At 50.4% G+C, this 17033-nt stretch overlaps 1 protein-coding gene across 10 annotated transcripts in view; it reads right to left on the reverse strand.

The window, feature by feature from the left end:
* The window catches only part of Cen (cerebellar degeneration-related protein 2-like), a 264778-nt gene that overhangs the window by 37549 nt on the left and 210196 nt on the right, over positions 1–17033 (reverse strand). Inside the window, exon 2 of one of the 10 annotated variants that reach the window (XM_071677027.1) lies at positions 11775–12684. The exons of the other annotated variants lie outside the window; for them this stretch is intronic. Coding sequence (XP_071533128.1) covers positions 11775–11928 — 154 coding nt within the window. The 5' untranslated portion in view covers positions 11929–12684. The remainder of the gene's footprint in view (positions 1–11774; positions 12685–17033) is intronic. 10 annotated transcript variants of the gene reach the window in all.

Here is a 17033-nt window from a genome sequence, read left to right on the forward strand (position 1 = left end):
GCGGTGAGCGGTACGCGTCGGCCTTGCCCCAATAGCAGAGCCTCGTCGTATGGCTATCCCGTACGTCCGTTCGCTCCTCGTCTTCCCCTCCGTCGGGTCGTTTCCTCCCCTCCTCCAGCAGCGTCTGGCAACTGGTTCCTTAATGGCCACCTGGCGTGCAGCCGGACAGGGGAGCCAGCTGGATCACTTCTCCTCACCCCGACCTGCCCACTACGGTACTCGTAAGTAAGGAGGTGAGTGAGTACGAAGGCAAAGCACCCCTCCGCCACTACCTCCCCTCCGAATGATTATACGCACTTACCCAAGCCCTCCTTCTACTCTCATTACGGCGCACGCGAATGCGTCAGGCGTCATCGCGTACATTTTGTGCCATCTCCGTCCACTAGGGGAGGACGACACGAGAGGGTTATACAGAGTCACGCATGCGTGGCGTTGGTAGAGCACGGCGCCCTCCGCCGATCACGCCACGCCTCAACGTGCGACAAGACCTTCGTCATATAACATTAACACACGCGCCCCTCCGCTGTGTCAAGTTTCCACGCGATTCCACCCACAAGTCTCGTTCCGACAGTGTAAAAGATCAAGTGACACGAGAACCCACAGCTCTCGTTTGCGTCTGGCCCGTGTTATTACGTGCCACATATATCATAAACAAAAGAAAAAAGTTCAATCTGGAACTTAAAACATGGCTCATGGAGAAAACGCCACCCCACGGCTCACGGGGCTTAATGCAGGTGTGTCTGGTATGTTCCACGGAATATTTTCACTCGTATTTATTCCGCTGCACAGGAGGCAATACAACATGGCACGCCCACCTCTGGAAAGCCATGGATTCTGGAGGCAAGGGGCGGTTTGTGATTGGCTTACATCATTCTGGGCGGCGACTGTTTCCCAGAGAAACGACATGGCCGGTGATTACCCCCCGAGATTTAAGGGCAGGTTTGGGGGATTTGGGTCGGCGGATTTTTAAGCGTGGATTTCGCTCGTGTTTGCGCGTAGGTCCGGTGAGATCCAGTGGTGTTGGTGGCTTGTCAGTGCCGAATCGCTGGAGCTGGTGGCTCTCTCTCTCTCTCTAGCCTTTGCCAACAAGGGGTAAATCACGCGTCGTAGGTACTCGTGGGTAGTTTTACGTATTCTACTTCCCAAGGTCAGGCAAATGGCCAACGCAATCATACCCACAGGGTAGTTTAGCCGTGCTCAAGGGTCGTACCGTCGTGTTCAAGGGTCGTACCGTCGTGTTCAAGGGTCGTACCGTCGTGTTCAAGGGTCGTACCGTCGAGTTCAAGGGTCGTACTATCGTGTTCAAGGGTAATTCCGTCGTGCATAGTGGTAGTACCGTCGTGTTTAAGGGTCGCACCGTCGTGCTCAAGGCACCACCGTGCCCCAGGGTCGTAAATCATTTACGACACGATATGACCCGACACCAGACAACTCATCCTAATGTACGAATGCTATAGATTTCTTAATTGCTGCATTAAATGGTTTAATTACTGATGACTTTAATGCCTAGAGAAATGAGGGTGAAAGTGGCACAGACGAGTTATAATCACGTCTGCGTCCTCCTAGACTGGTACGGTACGAGGATAACACACACACACACACACACACACACACACGACCCATAACGACTAAATGACTGCCTTGACAGAAGGGTTCCTTGACGAAGTGGTCTTGACAGAGGGATTTCCTTGAAGGAGGGGGTTCCCTTGACGGAGGGGTTGCTTTGACTTAGGAGCTTCCTTGAAAGAGGGGTTGCTTTGACTTGGGGGTATCCTTGAAGGAGGGGTTGCTTTGACTTAGGGGTTTCCTTGAAGGAGGGGTTACCTTGAGAGAGGGGTTTCCTTGACGGAGGGGTTGCTTTGACTTGGGGGTTTCCTTGAAGGAGGGGGTTGCTTTGACTTAGGGGTTTCCTTGAAGGAGGGGTTGCTTTGACTTAGGGGGGGTTTCCTTGAAGGAGAGGTTTCCTTGACGGAGGGGGTAGCCAGCGATCGCATCAGCCAGCGAAGACAACAGAGGAATTCGTCGTCTGCTGTGTCCTGCCCCCTGCACGGGACTGATCTGGTCGGGGGACACGCCCAACACACGAGACCTGCTTGACCTTGTTAATGTCTGGGGACCCGTGTCCCCTCACACGCCACCACCACAGGAGGGGAAACTCAGGGCTGTGGCTGTCCTCGGCTAAGCGACGACATTAGCAATGATAAAATGAGAGCATTTCAACCAACGATTATTGTCCAACGGCTTATCTTCTTGGCTTAGTGGGCTAATAAATCGACAGGTGAGGTAAGTGGCGTTCCACAGGCTCGTATCCCACTCCATTCAAATTCACCTGTGGCTTTCCTTCTCCCCAGTTTGCAGGCTTACAGTCATGTTGGCCAAAATAAGACGTCTGTTCCATTCATTTACTCTGTACTGTGGGAGCGACATGTTACCATATCATCACGTGGAGCCATTTACCTACAGACGTAAAAGATAAAAAATACAAACAGATACAAATTTCCTTTTTTTTTTTTTTAGCTACAGAGCTGAAACTATGACATAAAAAAAAAGAGAAATACATTAACTTAATGTAGCATCCATTTTCACTCCAATATTCCCCGCCAAAAAAAAAAAAAAAACTGTAAAAAAGAATAAAATGGATCCAATTCTCTTTTGTCTCCTGGAATGACGGAGGTGGAAAAAAAATATATCATCCTCAACACATTCGCCGAATTTTTTGGAGCATTACGATTTACAATGTGGATGACACGGCCGCTATGAAGGCAGGCACTGCTTTGAACCGCCAAGTCTTCCGGTTGCAAACTTTCTATCTGTCAACAAGCACGACTGCCATCGAAACAGCGAATGAGATATGTATATAACACACACACACACACATATCAATATACATATGTATTCGTCGTGGGAGTGATCAACAATGCCTCTGTAGTCGAACGCCAGGCTCCCGGGGAGGAAGGTGTACTGTTACCAACCCTGGCTTCGCTGGGGCGTCCGTCCGACACTTACCTTTTTTCTTCCGCCTCCACTCACCCACTATATACACACACACACACACACACACAGAGCGGGCCCAGCCCAGTAATGCAGCCTCACATTCCTCCACATCGCCATGACTACACCCGAGACCATCACGAACGACAGATCGCTCTTGCCTACTTTCCCAGCTCGGGTGATTTCCATGGCGGTTGGCTGGCGTTTTATTTGGTTAGGTTACCTAGGATGCCATAGGAATGAAAATGCCCTATATATATATATATATATATATATATATATATATATATATATATATATATATATATATATATATATCTTAGTCTGAGCCCAGTGCCTCGTTCATTTATCAGCACTGAGGGGAGGATGAAGAGCTGGGTGTACAGCGGACTGAGTGCCGCCACCAGGATTCGAACCCATGCTGATCCGTACCTGCGTCACGATCAGCGACGCTAAAACCACGTCCATTTACCGAACAATGGAGGCTGTGTGGAAGTACCAGCCATTACGACACATAAACAACCAATCGCCACCCTTTTATCCACCGCCTCATCAATCACTACTGCGCGGTTAACCCTATCCAATCACTAGGTACAATGACCCACAGTCCTCCTCTAACCACCATATATCCTTCACCCCTCCATTCATCACCTACCACCATCCGTCAACCAGCAACCCCTCTTCCTCCCCGACACCCGCGAACCACCATCGCTCCTGCTGGGGGGGTCTAGCCGCTCGATCTGCGTCGTCGTGGCCTCCATCGCCATCGCCACCGTCTCCATCGCTGGCCACGACCTCTCGTCGCCGATACCGCACGTCGTACACGTCCCGTCCCTCCCGGTCAAATAACCTAGCCCTCGCCAGTGAGGCAATCCCCCAGCATTTATCTACCACCACTGTCAACACCTATCATGCAATCCCATCCCCCCCAAAATCCCAACCCATTCTGGTTCCCGAACCACCCAGTGCCAGGGGCTGGATCCCTCCTCATTCCCTCTAACTCCCCCTCCCTCTTCTTACACACACACACACACACACACACATCTCAGCAGGTAATTAAGTGTGGCCGAGAGAGGGCCACGTCCCACACGAGCCGACACCAGACCTGTGGTGGTAATGGCATTCCGTCCGTCACGTTGAGCTGATCACAAGTCTCCGGGAAAGAGCAGAGCTGCCTGTTCAGCACAGCTGCACAGGGGGGTTGCGACTTCACCTCCAACAGGAGATTGTAGAACAGCAGGGTAGGAAATCTATCTCTAAGGGAGGGAAACTGTATAGCAGCAAGGTAAGGCAATTTACCCCCAAGGGAAGTTCTATAGCAGTAGGGTAGGGAAATTTACCTCTTTAAGGGAAGTTCTATAGCAGCTCGGCTGGAAGTTTACCCCTTGGGGAAGTTGTATATCATGACAGTGCTACCAGTCCTCAGACTACCCTGCCTCCATCAGTCTTGTTGAAGCATATATTTGACTTTTTCTCTTTAGTAATTACAGCCAGGCGCCGGGGGAACGAGGCCATATGGGTCACAACATGCGGCCGTGTGTGTGTGTGTGTGTGTGTGTGTGTGTGTGTGTGTGTGTGTTTCTGTGTGTCCTTCAGTTGCGTAGAGGATAAAACAACTTGCAACCCTCGTCTTTTGGGGTGAAAAGTGCTTATCCTTGATCCCCCACCACTTCCCCCAGCAGCAGTAACAGTAACAACAGCAGTAACAGTGGTAACAGCAGCAGTAACACTAGTAACAGCAGCAGTAACAGTAGCAACAGCAGCAGTAACACTAGTAACAGCAGCAGTAACGGTAGTAACATAAGCAGCAGCGGTGATGGTGGGATTAGGAGCAGCAAGATGGGTCGGCCTCACAGCCAGTGTCGTGACCAGGCTGGACCCCAGACCCAGCCAATATCCTGCCTCACCCTTACCTTCCCTGCACGACACGACTCCCCGACCCTGCCACCCAGGCCAGCACAACACGCCTCCCCGACCATGCCACCCAGGCCAGCACAACACGCCTCCCCGACCCTGCCACCCAGGTCGGCACAACACGCCTCCCCGACCCTGCCACCCAGGCCGGCACAACACGCCTCCACGACCCTGCCACCCAGGTCGGCACACCACGCCCACCAATCCTGCCACATGCCACGCCCTGCCAGCCATGCTACACGCCACGCCCTTCCGTCCAGGCCACGAGCCACGCCCACCAATATGGCCCTCCCCTGATAACGCTTGGATACCCAGATCCAGAATTCATCGGCGGACATTACAAATACTTCGTCCGGTCTCATTACATTAAGAAGACCCGGGGGACGCAAGGGCGATCGAAGAGTTATGAGACAGACGGCCCTCAACGACCCATGGCAACGACTTAGGATAACGACAGGAGAAAACGACCTCATAAGGACGACTTAACATTGATCATGTCATGTCCGTCGCAGCCCAGCCCAGCCCAGCCCCGCCCCGCCCCGTCTCTATACCGCGTCCCTCCCTAGGGCGGAACAGCCCCACTGATAACGGAGACCTGATCCCCCAAAGTATGGCGGAGGGGCGATACGTTATCGCCCAAGGGTCGTTCAGGGAGACAAAGGCAAACCTCTCCGCCTAGAATGAACAAGAGAGAGAGAGAGAGAGAGAGAGAGAGAGAGAGAGAGAGAGAGAGAGAGAGAGAGAGAGAGAGAGAGAATCTTCCTGAGCCAAAGGTGTGTGTGTGTGCGTGTGTGGACGAGTCTTCCATGCATATCAATGCCGGTACGCGTCTTGGGTATGATGGGCACTGGCCTATGGCCAACATTTTAAGGATGAAGTCTATGGAAATCCAGGCTACCACACCCTAGGGTCAAAAATCATAAAGTCGTGCTCAGGAAGAGGGGGTTAACCGTCCATACGAATCAAGCACCACGTAATCTTCGTCATACGTGCGGTAAACCTTGGCAATCGTTGTCAACAGTATCATTCGCCAGGCTTCTTGACCCTACAGCTTCTCTCTATCGACCCAGAGCTGACGAACCTGGCTGTCATCCCTCGACACGACAACTGGCATGGGTTTATATCACCACTGCCTCTGCGAGGAGTACTACTGACCTGTACTGAAAGTCTCTCGCTCTCGCTGCCTGGCGAGACGGAATGCTCTACCTACGACACAGCTCTGGATTTCCCTCGCCAGGCCACAGACTCACTCGGATGTTGCCACCTCACATCTTGGGGGGGCTCCCTCACGATCACCAACACGCCCCACTACACGCCATCCTTCCAACTCTTACATGCACTACCAGCGCCCTCTACGCCAACCCACTCCACCTTTGCTCTTTACCCTACACCGCCCCTTAACCCACGTCCAATTTCCTATTCTCCCCATCCCTGACCCCATCACCAGCACCCCTCACCCCTGACCTGGGTGAAGGGAACTTCGACTAACGCGATCCTCTTGCATGAGGCCACTCTAGCGGATCTCAAGGTTCTTCTCATACTTTTCCCCTCATACCCACAACTTCAGTCCATCTCAAATCCTCTTCGTTAACGAGAGGCAAGGGTCCTCCTCAAAATACCTTCACACCAAGAGACAAGGTTCCTCCTTCATAATACCTTCACACCAAGAGACAAGGTCTTCCTCACAATACCTTCACACCAAGAGACAAGGTCCTCCTCAAAATACCTTCACACCAAGAGACAAGGACTTCCTCACAATACCTTCACACCAAGAGACATGGGTCCTCCTCACGTTCGCTTCGCACCAAGATAACACCTCACACTTTCCCTCATCTTGCGGGGCAATATACACCTCACACTTTCCCTCATCTTGTGGGACGATATCCAAGCTCGAGGATTATTACCATCAACTCTTCCCCTCCTCCTCCTCCTCCTCCTCCCACTGATGGTCACGAGGTTCCCAGCATCCCACAGCGGCGCGATCGCCTCTGCAGATGAAAGTGATCTGGCGAAGGGAGTTCTCACAGGTTTAAATGGGAGGTACTTTAAGACTCTCCGGGAAAGTGAGCACTTAAGGGGGGATGGGTGAAAGTGATGAACGACATGCTATCCACTCCCCACCTAAAACACACACACACACACACACACACACACACACACCAAAATTGATTACTATACTTACTAAAAGATACAAAAAACTAACCAAGAAGGTCCAGAGAAGAGGAACAAAAAGGATTCCAGAATTATGAGAACCGAGTTACTGGCATATATGTGCTTGGGGCTTTCGTCAACCAACGAGAAGAGAAGAGTAAGGGAAGACTTGATCACAACCTTTTAAGTGTTTTATACCATAATGATGAGGCAGAAACGGAACGAATCTTCGAAAGACGCCAAGCAACCAGAAGCCCTTAAGTTAGTTCCTAAGGCAGTTGGGTACCCAGTTCCTCCGGCAGCAAAGTACCTTGTCCGTCCCTTCAGCAGCAAGGTACTTGCCTGAGAGAGAGAGAGAGAGAGAGAGAGAGAGAGAGAGAGAGAGAGAGAGAGAGAGAGAGAGAGAGAGAGACTGGGGGCCCGTCGACCGAGCAATGCTGTTTGTTACCAAGGGCTGGCGTTCCAGTTTGACGATGGCGGAGCAACGTAATGTTTTCGTTATACACGTGCGTCCCACCAACGGCATTACGCAACGACACGTCCGGTGTGTGTGTGTGTGTGTGTGTGTGTGTGTGTGTGTGTGTGTGTGTGTGTGTGTGTGTGTGTGTGTCCATGCAATTCTTGTGAGTGTTTCTTAACCAGCGATCGAGTACAATTAAACGGATGGGGTTATGTCATGACGAGACAATGCGTCCGTCTGTGAAGAGAGATCTGCCACATGGGGGGCTTCATTGTAGATCATGAGGAATCTTTTTTTTTTTAAGAGGTACAGCCTTTGTGAATGACTCCGGCTTACACGCTAGCTATAAAGTTGGCTATGCTCTGTGTATATATATATATATATATATATATATATATATATATATATATATATATATATATATATATATATATATATATATATATATATATATATATCATACATATTGATTTTTTCGTGACTGTTACATAGGTTGATGGCCGCTTCGAAGATTCATAGTCACTTCGAAGGACCGAGGCCACTTCGAGGTTCCATGATCACTTCGAAGGTCCATACACTGTATTTCCTATCTCTCCCATAATTTCTTCCCGGAATCGATGGTGGGATTGGGTGGTGCCATGATGTGACACGACCCCCTGTCACCCTTCGTGTCAAAACGTCAGACAAGAGCACCAAGAAGGTAGCACGGCCTTTACGTCAGTCCCCCAGTACTCACATTAGTCCCCCAGTACTCACATTAGTCCCCCAGTACTCACATCAGTCCCCAAGGACTCACGTCAGTCCCCCAGTACTCACATTAGTCCCCCAGTACTCACATTAGTCCCCCAGTACTCACATCAGTCCCCAAGGACTCACGTCAGTCCCCCAGTACTCACATCAGTCCCCCAGTACTCACATCAGTCCCCAAGGACTCACGTCAGTCCCCCAGTACTCACATCAGTCCCCAAGGACTCACGTCAGTCCCCCAGTACTCACATCAGTCCCCCAGTACTCACATTAGTCCCCCAGTACTCACATCAGTCCCCCAGTACTCACATCAGTCCCCCAGTACTCACATCATTTCCCCAGTACTCACATCATTTCCCCAGTACTCACATCAGTCCCCCAGTACTCACATCATTTCCCCAGTACTCACATCAGTCCCCCAGTACTCACATCAGTCCCCAAGGACTCACGTCAGTCCCCCAGTACTCACATTAGTCCCCCAGTACTCACATCAGTCCCCCAGTACTCACATCAGTCCCCCAGTACTCACATTAGTCCCCCAGTACTCACATCAGTCCCCCAGTACTCACATCATTTCCCCAGTACTCACATCAGTCCCCCAGTACTCACATCATTTCCCCAGCACTCACATCATTTCCCCAGTACTCACATCAGTCCCCAAGGACTCACGTCAGTCCCCCAGTACTCACATCATTTCCCCAGCACTCACATCATTTCCCCAGCACTCACATCATTTCCCCAGTACTCACATCATTTCCCCAGTACTCACATTAGTCCCCCAGTACTCACATCAGTCCCCCAGTACTCACATCATTTCCCCAGTACTCACATCAGTCCCCAAGGACTCACGTCAGTCCCCCAGTACTCACATCAGTCCCCCAGTACTCACATCAGTCCCCAAGGACTCACGTCAGTCCCCCAGTACTCACATCAGTCCCCAAGGACTCACGTCAGTCCCCCAGTACTCACATCAGTCCCCAAGGACTCACGTCAGTCCCCCAGTACTCACATCAGTCCCCCAGTACTCACATTAGTCCCCCAGTACTCACATTAGTCCCCCAGTACTCACATTAGTCCCCCAGTACTCACATCATTTCCCCAGTACTCACATTAGTCCCCCAGTACTCACATTAGTCCCCCAGTACTCACATCAGTCCCCCAGTACTCACATCAGTCCCCCAGTACTCACATTAGTCCCCCAGTACTCACACTCGTCCCCCCAGTCCTCACATCAGTCCCCAAGGACTCACGTCAGTCCCCCAGTACTCACATCAGTCCCCAAGGACTCACGTCAGTCCCCCAGTACTCACATCAGTCCCCAAGGACTCACGTCAGTCCCCCAGTACTCACATCAGTCCCCAAGGACTCACGTCAGTCCCCCAGTACTCACATCAGTCCCCAAGGACTCACGTCAGTCCCCCAGTACTCACATCAGTCCCCAAGGACTCACGTCAGTCCCCCAGTACTCACATCAGTCCCCCAGTACTCACATCATTTCCCCAGTACTCACATCAGTCCCCAAGGACTCACGTCAGTCCCCCAGTACTCACATCAGTCCCCAAGGACTCACGTCAGTCCCCCAGTACTCACATCATTTCCCCAGTACTCACATCAGTCCCCAAGGACTCACGTCAGTCCCCCAGTACTCACATCATTTCCCCAGCACTCACATCATTTCCCCAGCACTCACATCATTTCCCCAGTACTCACATTAGTCCCCCAGTACTCACATTAGTCCCCCAGTACTCACATTAGTCCCCCAGTACTCACATCATTTCCCCAGTACTCACATCAGTCCCCAAGGACTCACGTCAGTCCCCCAGTACTCACATTAGTCCCCCAGTACTCACATCATTTCCCCAGTACTCACATCAGTCCCCAAGGACTCACGTCAGTCCCCCAGTACTCACATCATTTCCCCAGTACTCACATCATTTCCCCAGTACTCACATTAGTCCCCCAGTACTCACATCATTTCCCCAGCACTCACATCATTTCCCCAGTACTCACATCAGTCCCCAAGGACTCACGTCAGTCCCCCAGTACTCACATCATTTCCCCAGTACTCACATTAGTCCCCCAGTACTCACATCAGTCCCCAAGGACTCACGTCAGTCCCCCAGTACTCACATCATTTCCCCAGTACTCACATCATTTCCCCAGTACTCACATCAGTCCCCAAGGACTCACGTCAGTCCCCCAGTACTCACATCAGTCCCCCAGTACTCACATCAGTCCCCAAGGACTCACGTCAGTCCCCCAGTACTCACATCATTTCCCCAGTACTCACATTAGTCCCCCAGTACTCACATCAGTCCCCAAGGACTCACGTCAGTCCCCCAGTACTCACATCAGTCCCCAAGGACTCACGTCAGTCCCCCAGTACTCACATCAGTCCCCAAGGACTCACGTCAGTCCCCCAGTACTCACATCAGTCCCCAAGGACTCACGTCAGTCCCCCAGTACTCACATTAGTCCCCCAGTACTCACATCAGTCCCCCAGTACTCACATCAGTCCCCCAGTACTCACATTAGTCCCCCAGTACTCACATCAGTCCCCCAGTACTCACATTAGTCCCCCAGTACTCACATTAGTCCCCCAGTACTCACATCATTTCCCCAGTACTCACATCAGTCCCCAAGGACTCACGTCAGTCCCCCAGTACTCACATCAGTCCCCAAGGACTCACGTCAGTCCCCCAGTACTCACATCATTTCCCCAGTACTCACATCAGTCCCCCAGTACTCACATTAGTCCCCCAGTACTCACATCAGTCCCCAAGGACTCACGTCAGTCCCCCAGTACTCACATTAGTCCCCCAGTACTCACATCAGTCCCCAAGGACTCACGTCAGTCCCCCAGTACTCACATCAGTCCCCAAGGACTCACGTCAGTCCCCCAGTACTCACATCAGTCCCCCAGTACTCACATCAGTCCCCAAGGACTCACGTCAGTCCCCCAGTACTCACATCAGTCCCCAAGGACTCACGTCAGTCCCCCAGTACTCACATCAGTCCCCAAGGACTCACGTCAGTCCCCCAGTACTCACAACAGTCTCCCAGTACTCACAAGTTTCCCAGTACTCCCAACATTCTCCCAGTACTCACATCATTTCCCCAGTACTCACATTAGTCCCCCAGTACTCACATCAGTCCCCAACTACTCCCATTAGTCTCCCAGTACTCATATCATTCCCCCAGTACTCACATTAGTCCCCCAGTACTCATATCATTTCCCCAGTACTCACATTAGTCCCCCAGTACTCACATCAGTCCCCCAGTACTCACACTAGTCCCCCAGTACTCACATCAGTCTCCCATTTCCCCAGTACTCACATCATTTCCCCAGCACTCACATCATTTCCCCAGTACTCCCGCAGTACTCACATCAGTCCCCCAGTACTCACATCAGTCCCCAAGGACTCACGTCAGTCCCCCAGTACTCACACTCGTCCCCCCAGTACTCAATCAGTCCCCCAGTACTCACAACAACAACCTCACCAATACTCACCTTCAGGTCCCTTGAGCATCTCCAGTTCGACTGAGTAGTCCCAGTACTCCAGGGAGTTCTGGCCCGAGTCTGTGTGGGGCATCTTGGGTCTCAGGATCTCACTGCCGGGTGTCCAGCTCCGCCCGGTGCCCACGGTCGTCAACCGCCACTCCATGGTCTCCAACGGTACCGCCTCCTGGGCTTCACTTTATCACGAAAGTTCGTTCCCCTCAACTTCACACACAAGCCTCTTTATCGCAAAAGTTTATTTCTCTTGAGCACGTTCCCCTCACACAGACTCTCCGGTGCAGTGTTATTTTTGAGCACGTTTACTTCACGACAGGCTCTCTACTTTTTGAGCCCGTTGACTTCACACAGGCTCTCCTTACCGCCGATGGCGCAATGTCCACCTCCCTCAGGCAATCTGGCGGACGAGGGCGTGGTACTACTACCTTTCCAAGCCGAAATCTAATGTCCGGTGGAAAGCTGCACACCACAAGTCCGCTTGCCAAATTTTGTGGTTTCGCGCTTGCAGGTATTTGCCAAGTCACCGCCTCTCCTCTTACTCTTCACTTAATGATTACGACATTTACTCGCTGGTGCGCCGCCGCGAAAATGTCATACATACGTCTGTCTCTCTCTCTGTCATACGTGCCTCCGGCGGAGGTGGCGATGCTCTCGAAATTCTTACGACGGGTGAGGTTCATAATCAAAGCGTGCCAGTCACTGGCGCATCTCTGCCCGGTGTCACGTTGGAGAGGACGCCTGCAAGTACACTGGTGTGGAGTCGCTGAACACACTCCCGAGGAAAACTGGTCTGGCTGTGATCTCCTGACGCGGTCGACGGGAAGGCCTACCCCACCTCTCCTGTATGTCACTCTTCTTATGTTTCCACAAAGTTATATTCACCAAGAATATTCCTGGAACACCTCTGGAAAACGGGACACCCAAGTTATCATCAACTTCTCCAGCATTGCAGATGGCGAAGTAGCAGAGAATGATTATATGGAAAATAGAGTGTGAAATGGCCCGGCAATTGACCAGCGGCAATATTGGATGTCGGACAGACACGAAGTGAGGGAACGTCAACGAAGACTATCATTCATTTCCGTCGAAATTTTGCTTACATTTGTTCAGTGTGTTTCCAAGAAGTCGATTTTTGGAAACCTTCTGGGCCTGTGTCGGCCATATCGGACGTCGGATCGGAAACGAGATGAAGAACTACGATTCAAATGTAAACATTACAGACGGACTATGACGAACGAATCTACACTCCGACGACGATAGACAGGTATAAAAACAAACAATAACAGTCTAAGTTTACAAACACAAGAACAGCCTAGCTCACAGACGCCCGACGACAGAAACAAATGTTGACACCTGCTCACCAGGTGAGCTAAAATAATAGGAAAATACAATAAGACTAAATGCAGTTGTCATGGCTAAGTATGAAAAGTAGACTCTAGCCTGAGCAACAGTTTACATGGTCATAGCAGCTTACCGATGTGATCGCTCACCTAACTCATTTGCCCTCTTTTTTCAGCCCCTGCACCTTCCTCTTGATCTCCTGCCGCTTTCTCTTGTACACTTCCCAATCACTCGCACTCCTTCCCTCCCACTAACGCAAGGCACGACCAAAGACGGTAAAAACCCTCCTGCAACACGGCGCTTCGACTCCGTAGTACGAATGTACGAACCCTGACCTCGGCGGTGCGAATCTTGGGGAATAATGGCGTGGCCTCTGACCTGACCCTTCAACACGCACAAACAACAACACATTCCATGCAACACATGCAATACAACACTGCCATCCACTCGCTCATCTTCCCACACCATCATTATCCTCCAACGCATATGTAGTATGTCTTTAATGGGTGTTTTTACATGTCGTATAACATTCCCTTCCCTCATATCAAGTCCCCCTTCATCCTTACCCCATTATCTACCCCCTCGTCCATCCCTCTCCCACATCAAGGCCACCCCTTCGTCCCTCCACCTATTCAAGTCCTATTCATCCCTACCCCACATCAACCCCTACAACCTTCCCGACATCAAGCCTCGTCCGTCCTTCCTACATAAAGCCCCAGCTCCTACATCAAACCTTACCACTCCAACCCCCTACATCAAGTACTACCCCCCTCCCCTTCAACACCGAGCACATTCCCATCCCACACCAAGACAAGGCAAGACGAAGCACACACCTCCCCCACCCCTCTCCCCAAGGGGGTCCTGAGTCACGTCCCTTAACTGTGTGAATCATGCCCCAGGCTCGTCATGGGGGTAAGGGGGGGAGTTGGACTGTTGCTCCTCCTCCACCCACCACCTCAATCATACGCATCCCGTTAAAACTCCCCCTCCCCTCCAGCAACCGTCTCCCTCCCTCCCTCCTCCAGCGTTTATCATTTCATACCACCATGGATAGCACAGCTGAGGAGACCCACCACTTGATGCTGGCAGCCGCAGCTCTCTCTCTCTCTCTCTCTCTCTCTCTCTCTCTCTCTCTCTCTCTCTCTCTCTCTCTCTCCTCCCTCCCTCACGCAATAATACGCAGCTCACACGACCCCCACTCATGGCTATTACTCAGTATTCTTCCTGCAGGGATCGCTACCCTCCGGCCCCTGCCTCCTGCAAGGGCAAAACATCTCTAAAGTAAATACTCTTTGTCTCTCTCTCTCTCTCTCTCCTTGCTAGTTAGTGTGTGTGTGTGTGTGTGTGTGTGTGTGTGTGTAATATAGATGGGGTAGCGAGACTATTCACACAGAGCTATAGGGCGGGCGATGCCAGTAACCAATTCAATGACAATAATAACAATAATGATAATAATAATAATGATGACAGTAACTCTGTCGTCTCATTGATCGACTTCTCTGTTCACGCCAGCGAAATGCATCATACAGCCATTTTCAAATGCCCATATCGACGAATATTGTCAAACTCTCAGAATGGTGATTACACCGTAAACAACTGCTTCCCAATACTGATCGACAATACCTGTCATTGGCTGCATATAATATTGTTCCGTAATGATAACGCAATCTGAGCCAATTCGTTAGGGTCGTTGGACACGACTGGACCTCTTTTCTTCTTAGTTTTCTTATGTTCAGGCCACGCCATTAAGCCCAAGGGTCGTTCAGTCGTCTTCAAGTGTCGCATCGCCGTGTTCGAAGGTCATGTTGTCGTGTTTAAGGGTCGTAGCGTCGTGTTAATGGGTTGTCCTTTGGTCACGATCTTGTTAAACCAAACGTACGCGTGAACACGGTAAACAACAAAGCCAGCATAACCAGCTTAACCGCAAATAAATTGCACAAAACAAGGACAAATGAAGAAAACGACCCCAGAGTATTAACAGTTCGCTGCTGGCGGTTAGAAAACGGTTAACGGTCGTTACCGGAAGGCAGACAGTTGGCTGTGGAACACGCAGGTCAACGAGGGACGTGTAATGAGACGGAGGACGTGAGGGAGATGAGACAAATGAGGAGTGAGGTGACAGGTGTAAAATGAGAGGAACGTTATGTAAACATGTTTCGTTTCCTGCCTTAACGAGGGAGCGTCAGGGGCTGACAATTGCCGCCAGGAAATTGACGATTCAGCCTTCAATCTCTATTTTCTAATTCTAAAGTCTTCATTTCTCAAAATATACATAGACAAAGCATTTCACCTATTGCACTGGTGAAGCGTTCATGGCTAGGGGGAGGCATGTATAGAGTGTACAGTGTGTACAATACATCGAAAAAGACGGATGGCTCGTGGGCCCTAGTGGGCCCACGAGCCCAGAGAGAGCCACGTCCTCGCTTGGCTCCTTCTCCTGACGGTACGACCTCGAGAGGAAAGTACGACCCTCGAGAGGAAGGTAAAACCCATTGAGCACGACGGTACGACTTCTATGGACGGAGCCACGACCCTCAGATGTAGTGTCCTGCAACAGCCGGGTGATGCACGTGACTCCACCACGAGCAAGACTGAGTCCGTGTCCTCTGACCGTGCCGCCTTCCACCGCCAGTACTGGCCAGGTACGTGTCCTTGTACGTGCGACCTTCCAGCGCTAATCAGGGACTTGTCCTTGTCTGTAACGCCCTCCAGGATGACGAAAAAACATTACAAAAAAAAGTAATTTCTTTTCTTTTCCTTTTTCTTTATATATATATATATATATATATATATATATATATATATATATATATATATATAGAGAGAGAGAGAGAGAGAGAGAGAGAGAGAGAGAGAGAGAGAGATTAAACGTGGTTTTACACACACACACACACACACACACACACACAGAGCAGCCAAACATACATTTGAAAAAACAAAAAGAAAAAAATTCCTCAAACTGCTGGAAAGTTAACTGTGAAGGATGAATCGATTTCAAACAGCCTGGCTCTACACACACACACACACACACTTACGCTGCACTGAATGACACTGTACAAGGTCTTACGCTATCGGTCAACCCTGCCTCTCTAACGCACTCAGGACGGTGAGGTAGAGTGCGTGTGTGTGTGTGTTGGTCGGCCAATTGTACAAGTGTTCTGGGACGTGCTGGGATTGTGGTCTCCAGCACCACGGCGTACCAAGGACCGAATCCTCCTTCCCTTCCCATTAAATAACAGGTGGATATCTACTTGTCGCGTCGCCAGTCGTTCTGCTGGTAGATATGTGGACGTGTTGTGTAGCGTTCAAGATTGAGAGGGTAAAACTGTGCGATGTCCCCACCTCGTGGTGGCGACCCAACACCAACAGAAAGCGGACGGTTCCTTCATCTTGGTAAGACAAGACGTTAATCACTCGCAGTGTAAACAATTTCAAACTTAACCACACACCTAAACACACACACACACACACACACACACACACACACTCGCAAAAAGGCAATGACAAATCATATATATATATATATATATATATATATATATATATATATATATATATATATATATATATATATATATATATATATATTGTCAAGTGTGAGCAGGTGGTGAACCCTGGAAACTATCGTTCTTGCATCCGAGTTTCGTTCCATTGGACAAGCATGAACAGGAACAGAAACAGGAAGACAAGAACAGCATAACTATCTATCTATCTGCGAACCAATACAATCGCAATACAAAATACATGACAATTTTCTCCTTGAGTAACAGCAGTAGCGCGCGCGCGCGCACACACACACACAGTCTTAAGGTCGCAGTAATCATTCTAAATTCTTTGTTACTCTCGTACTTTTGACCCCACACGGGTAGGGAGGCCTGGGAAAGAAATATCATACGCTTTTGATATATATAT

Source organism: Panulirus ornatus, chromosome 24, assembly GCF_036320965.1.
Source record: "Panulirus ornatus isolate Po-2019 chromosome 24, ASM3632096v1, whole genome shotgun sequence".
Lineage (NCBI taxonomy): Eukaryota > Metazoa > Arthropoda > Malacostraca > Decapoda > Palinuridae > Panulirus > Panulirus ornatus.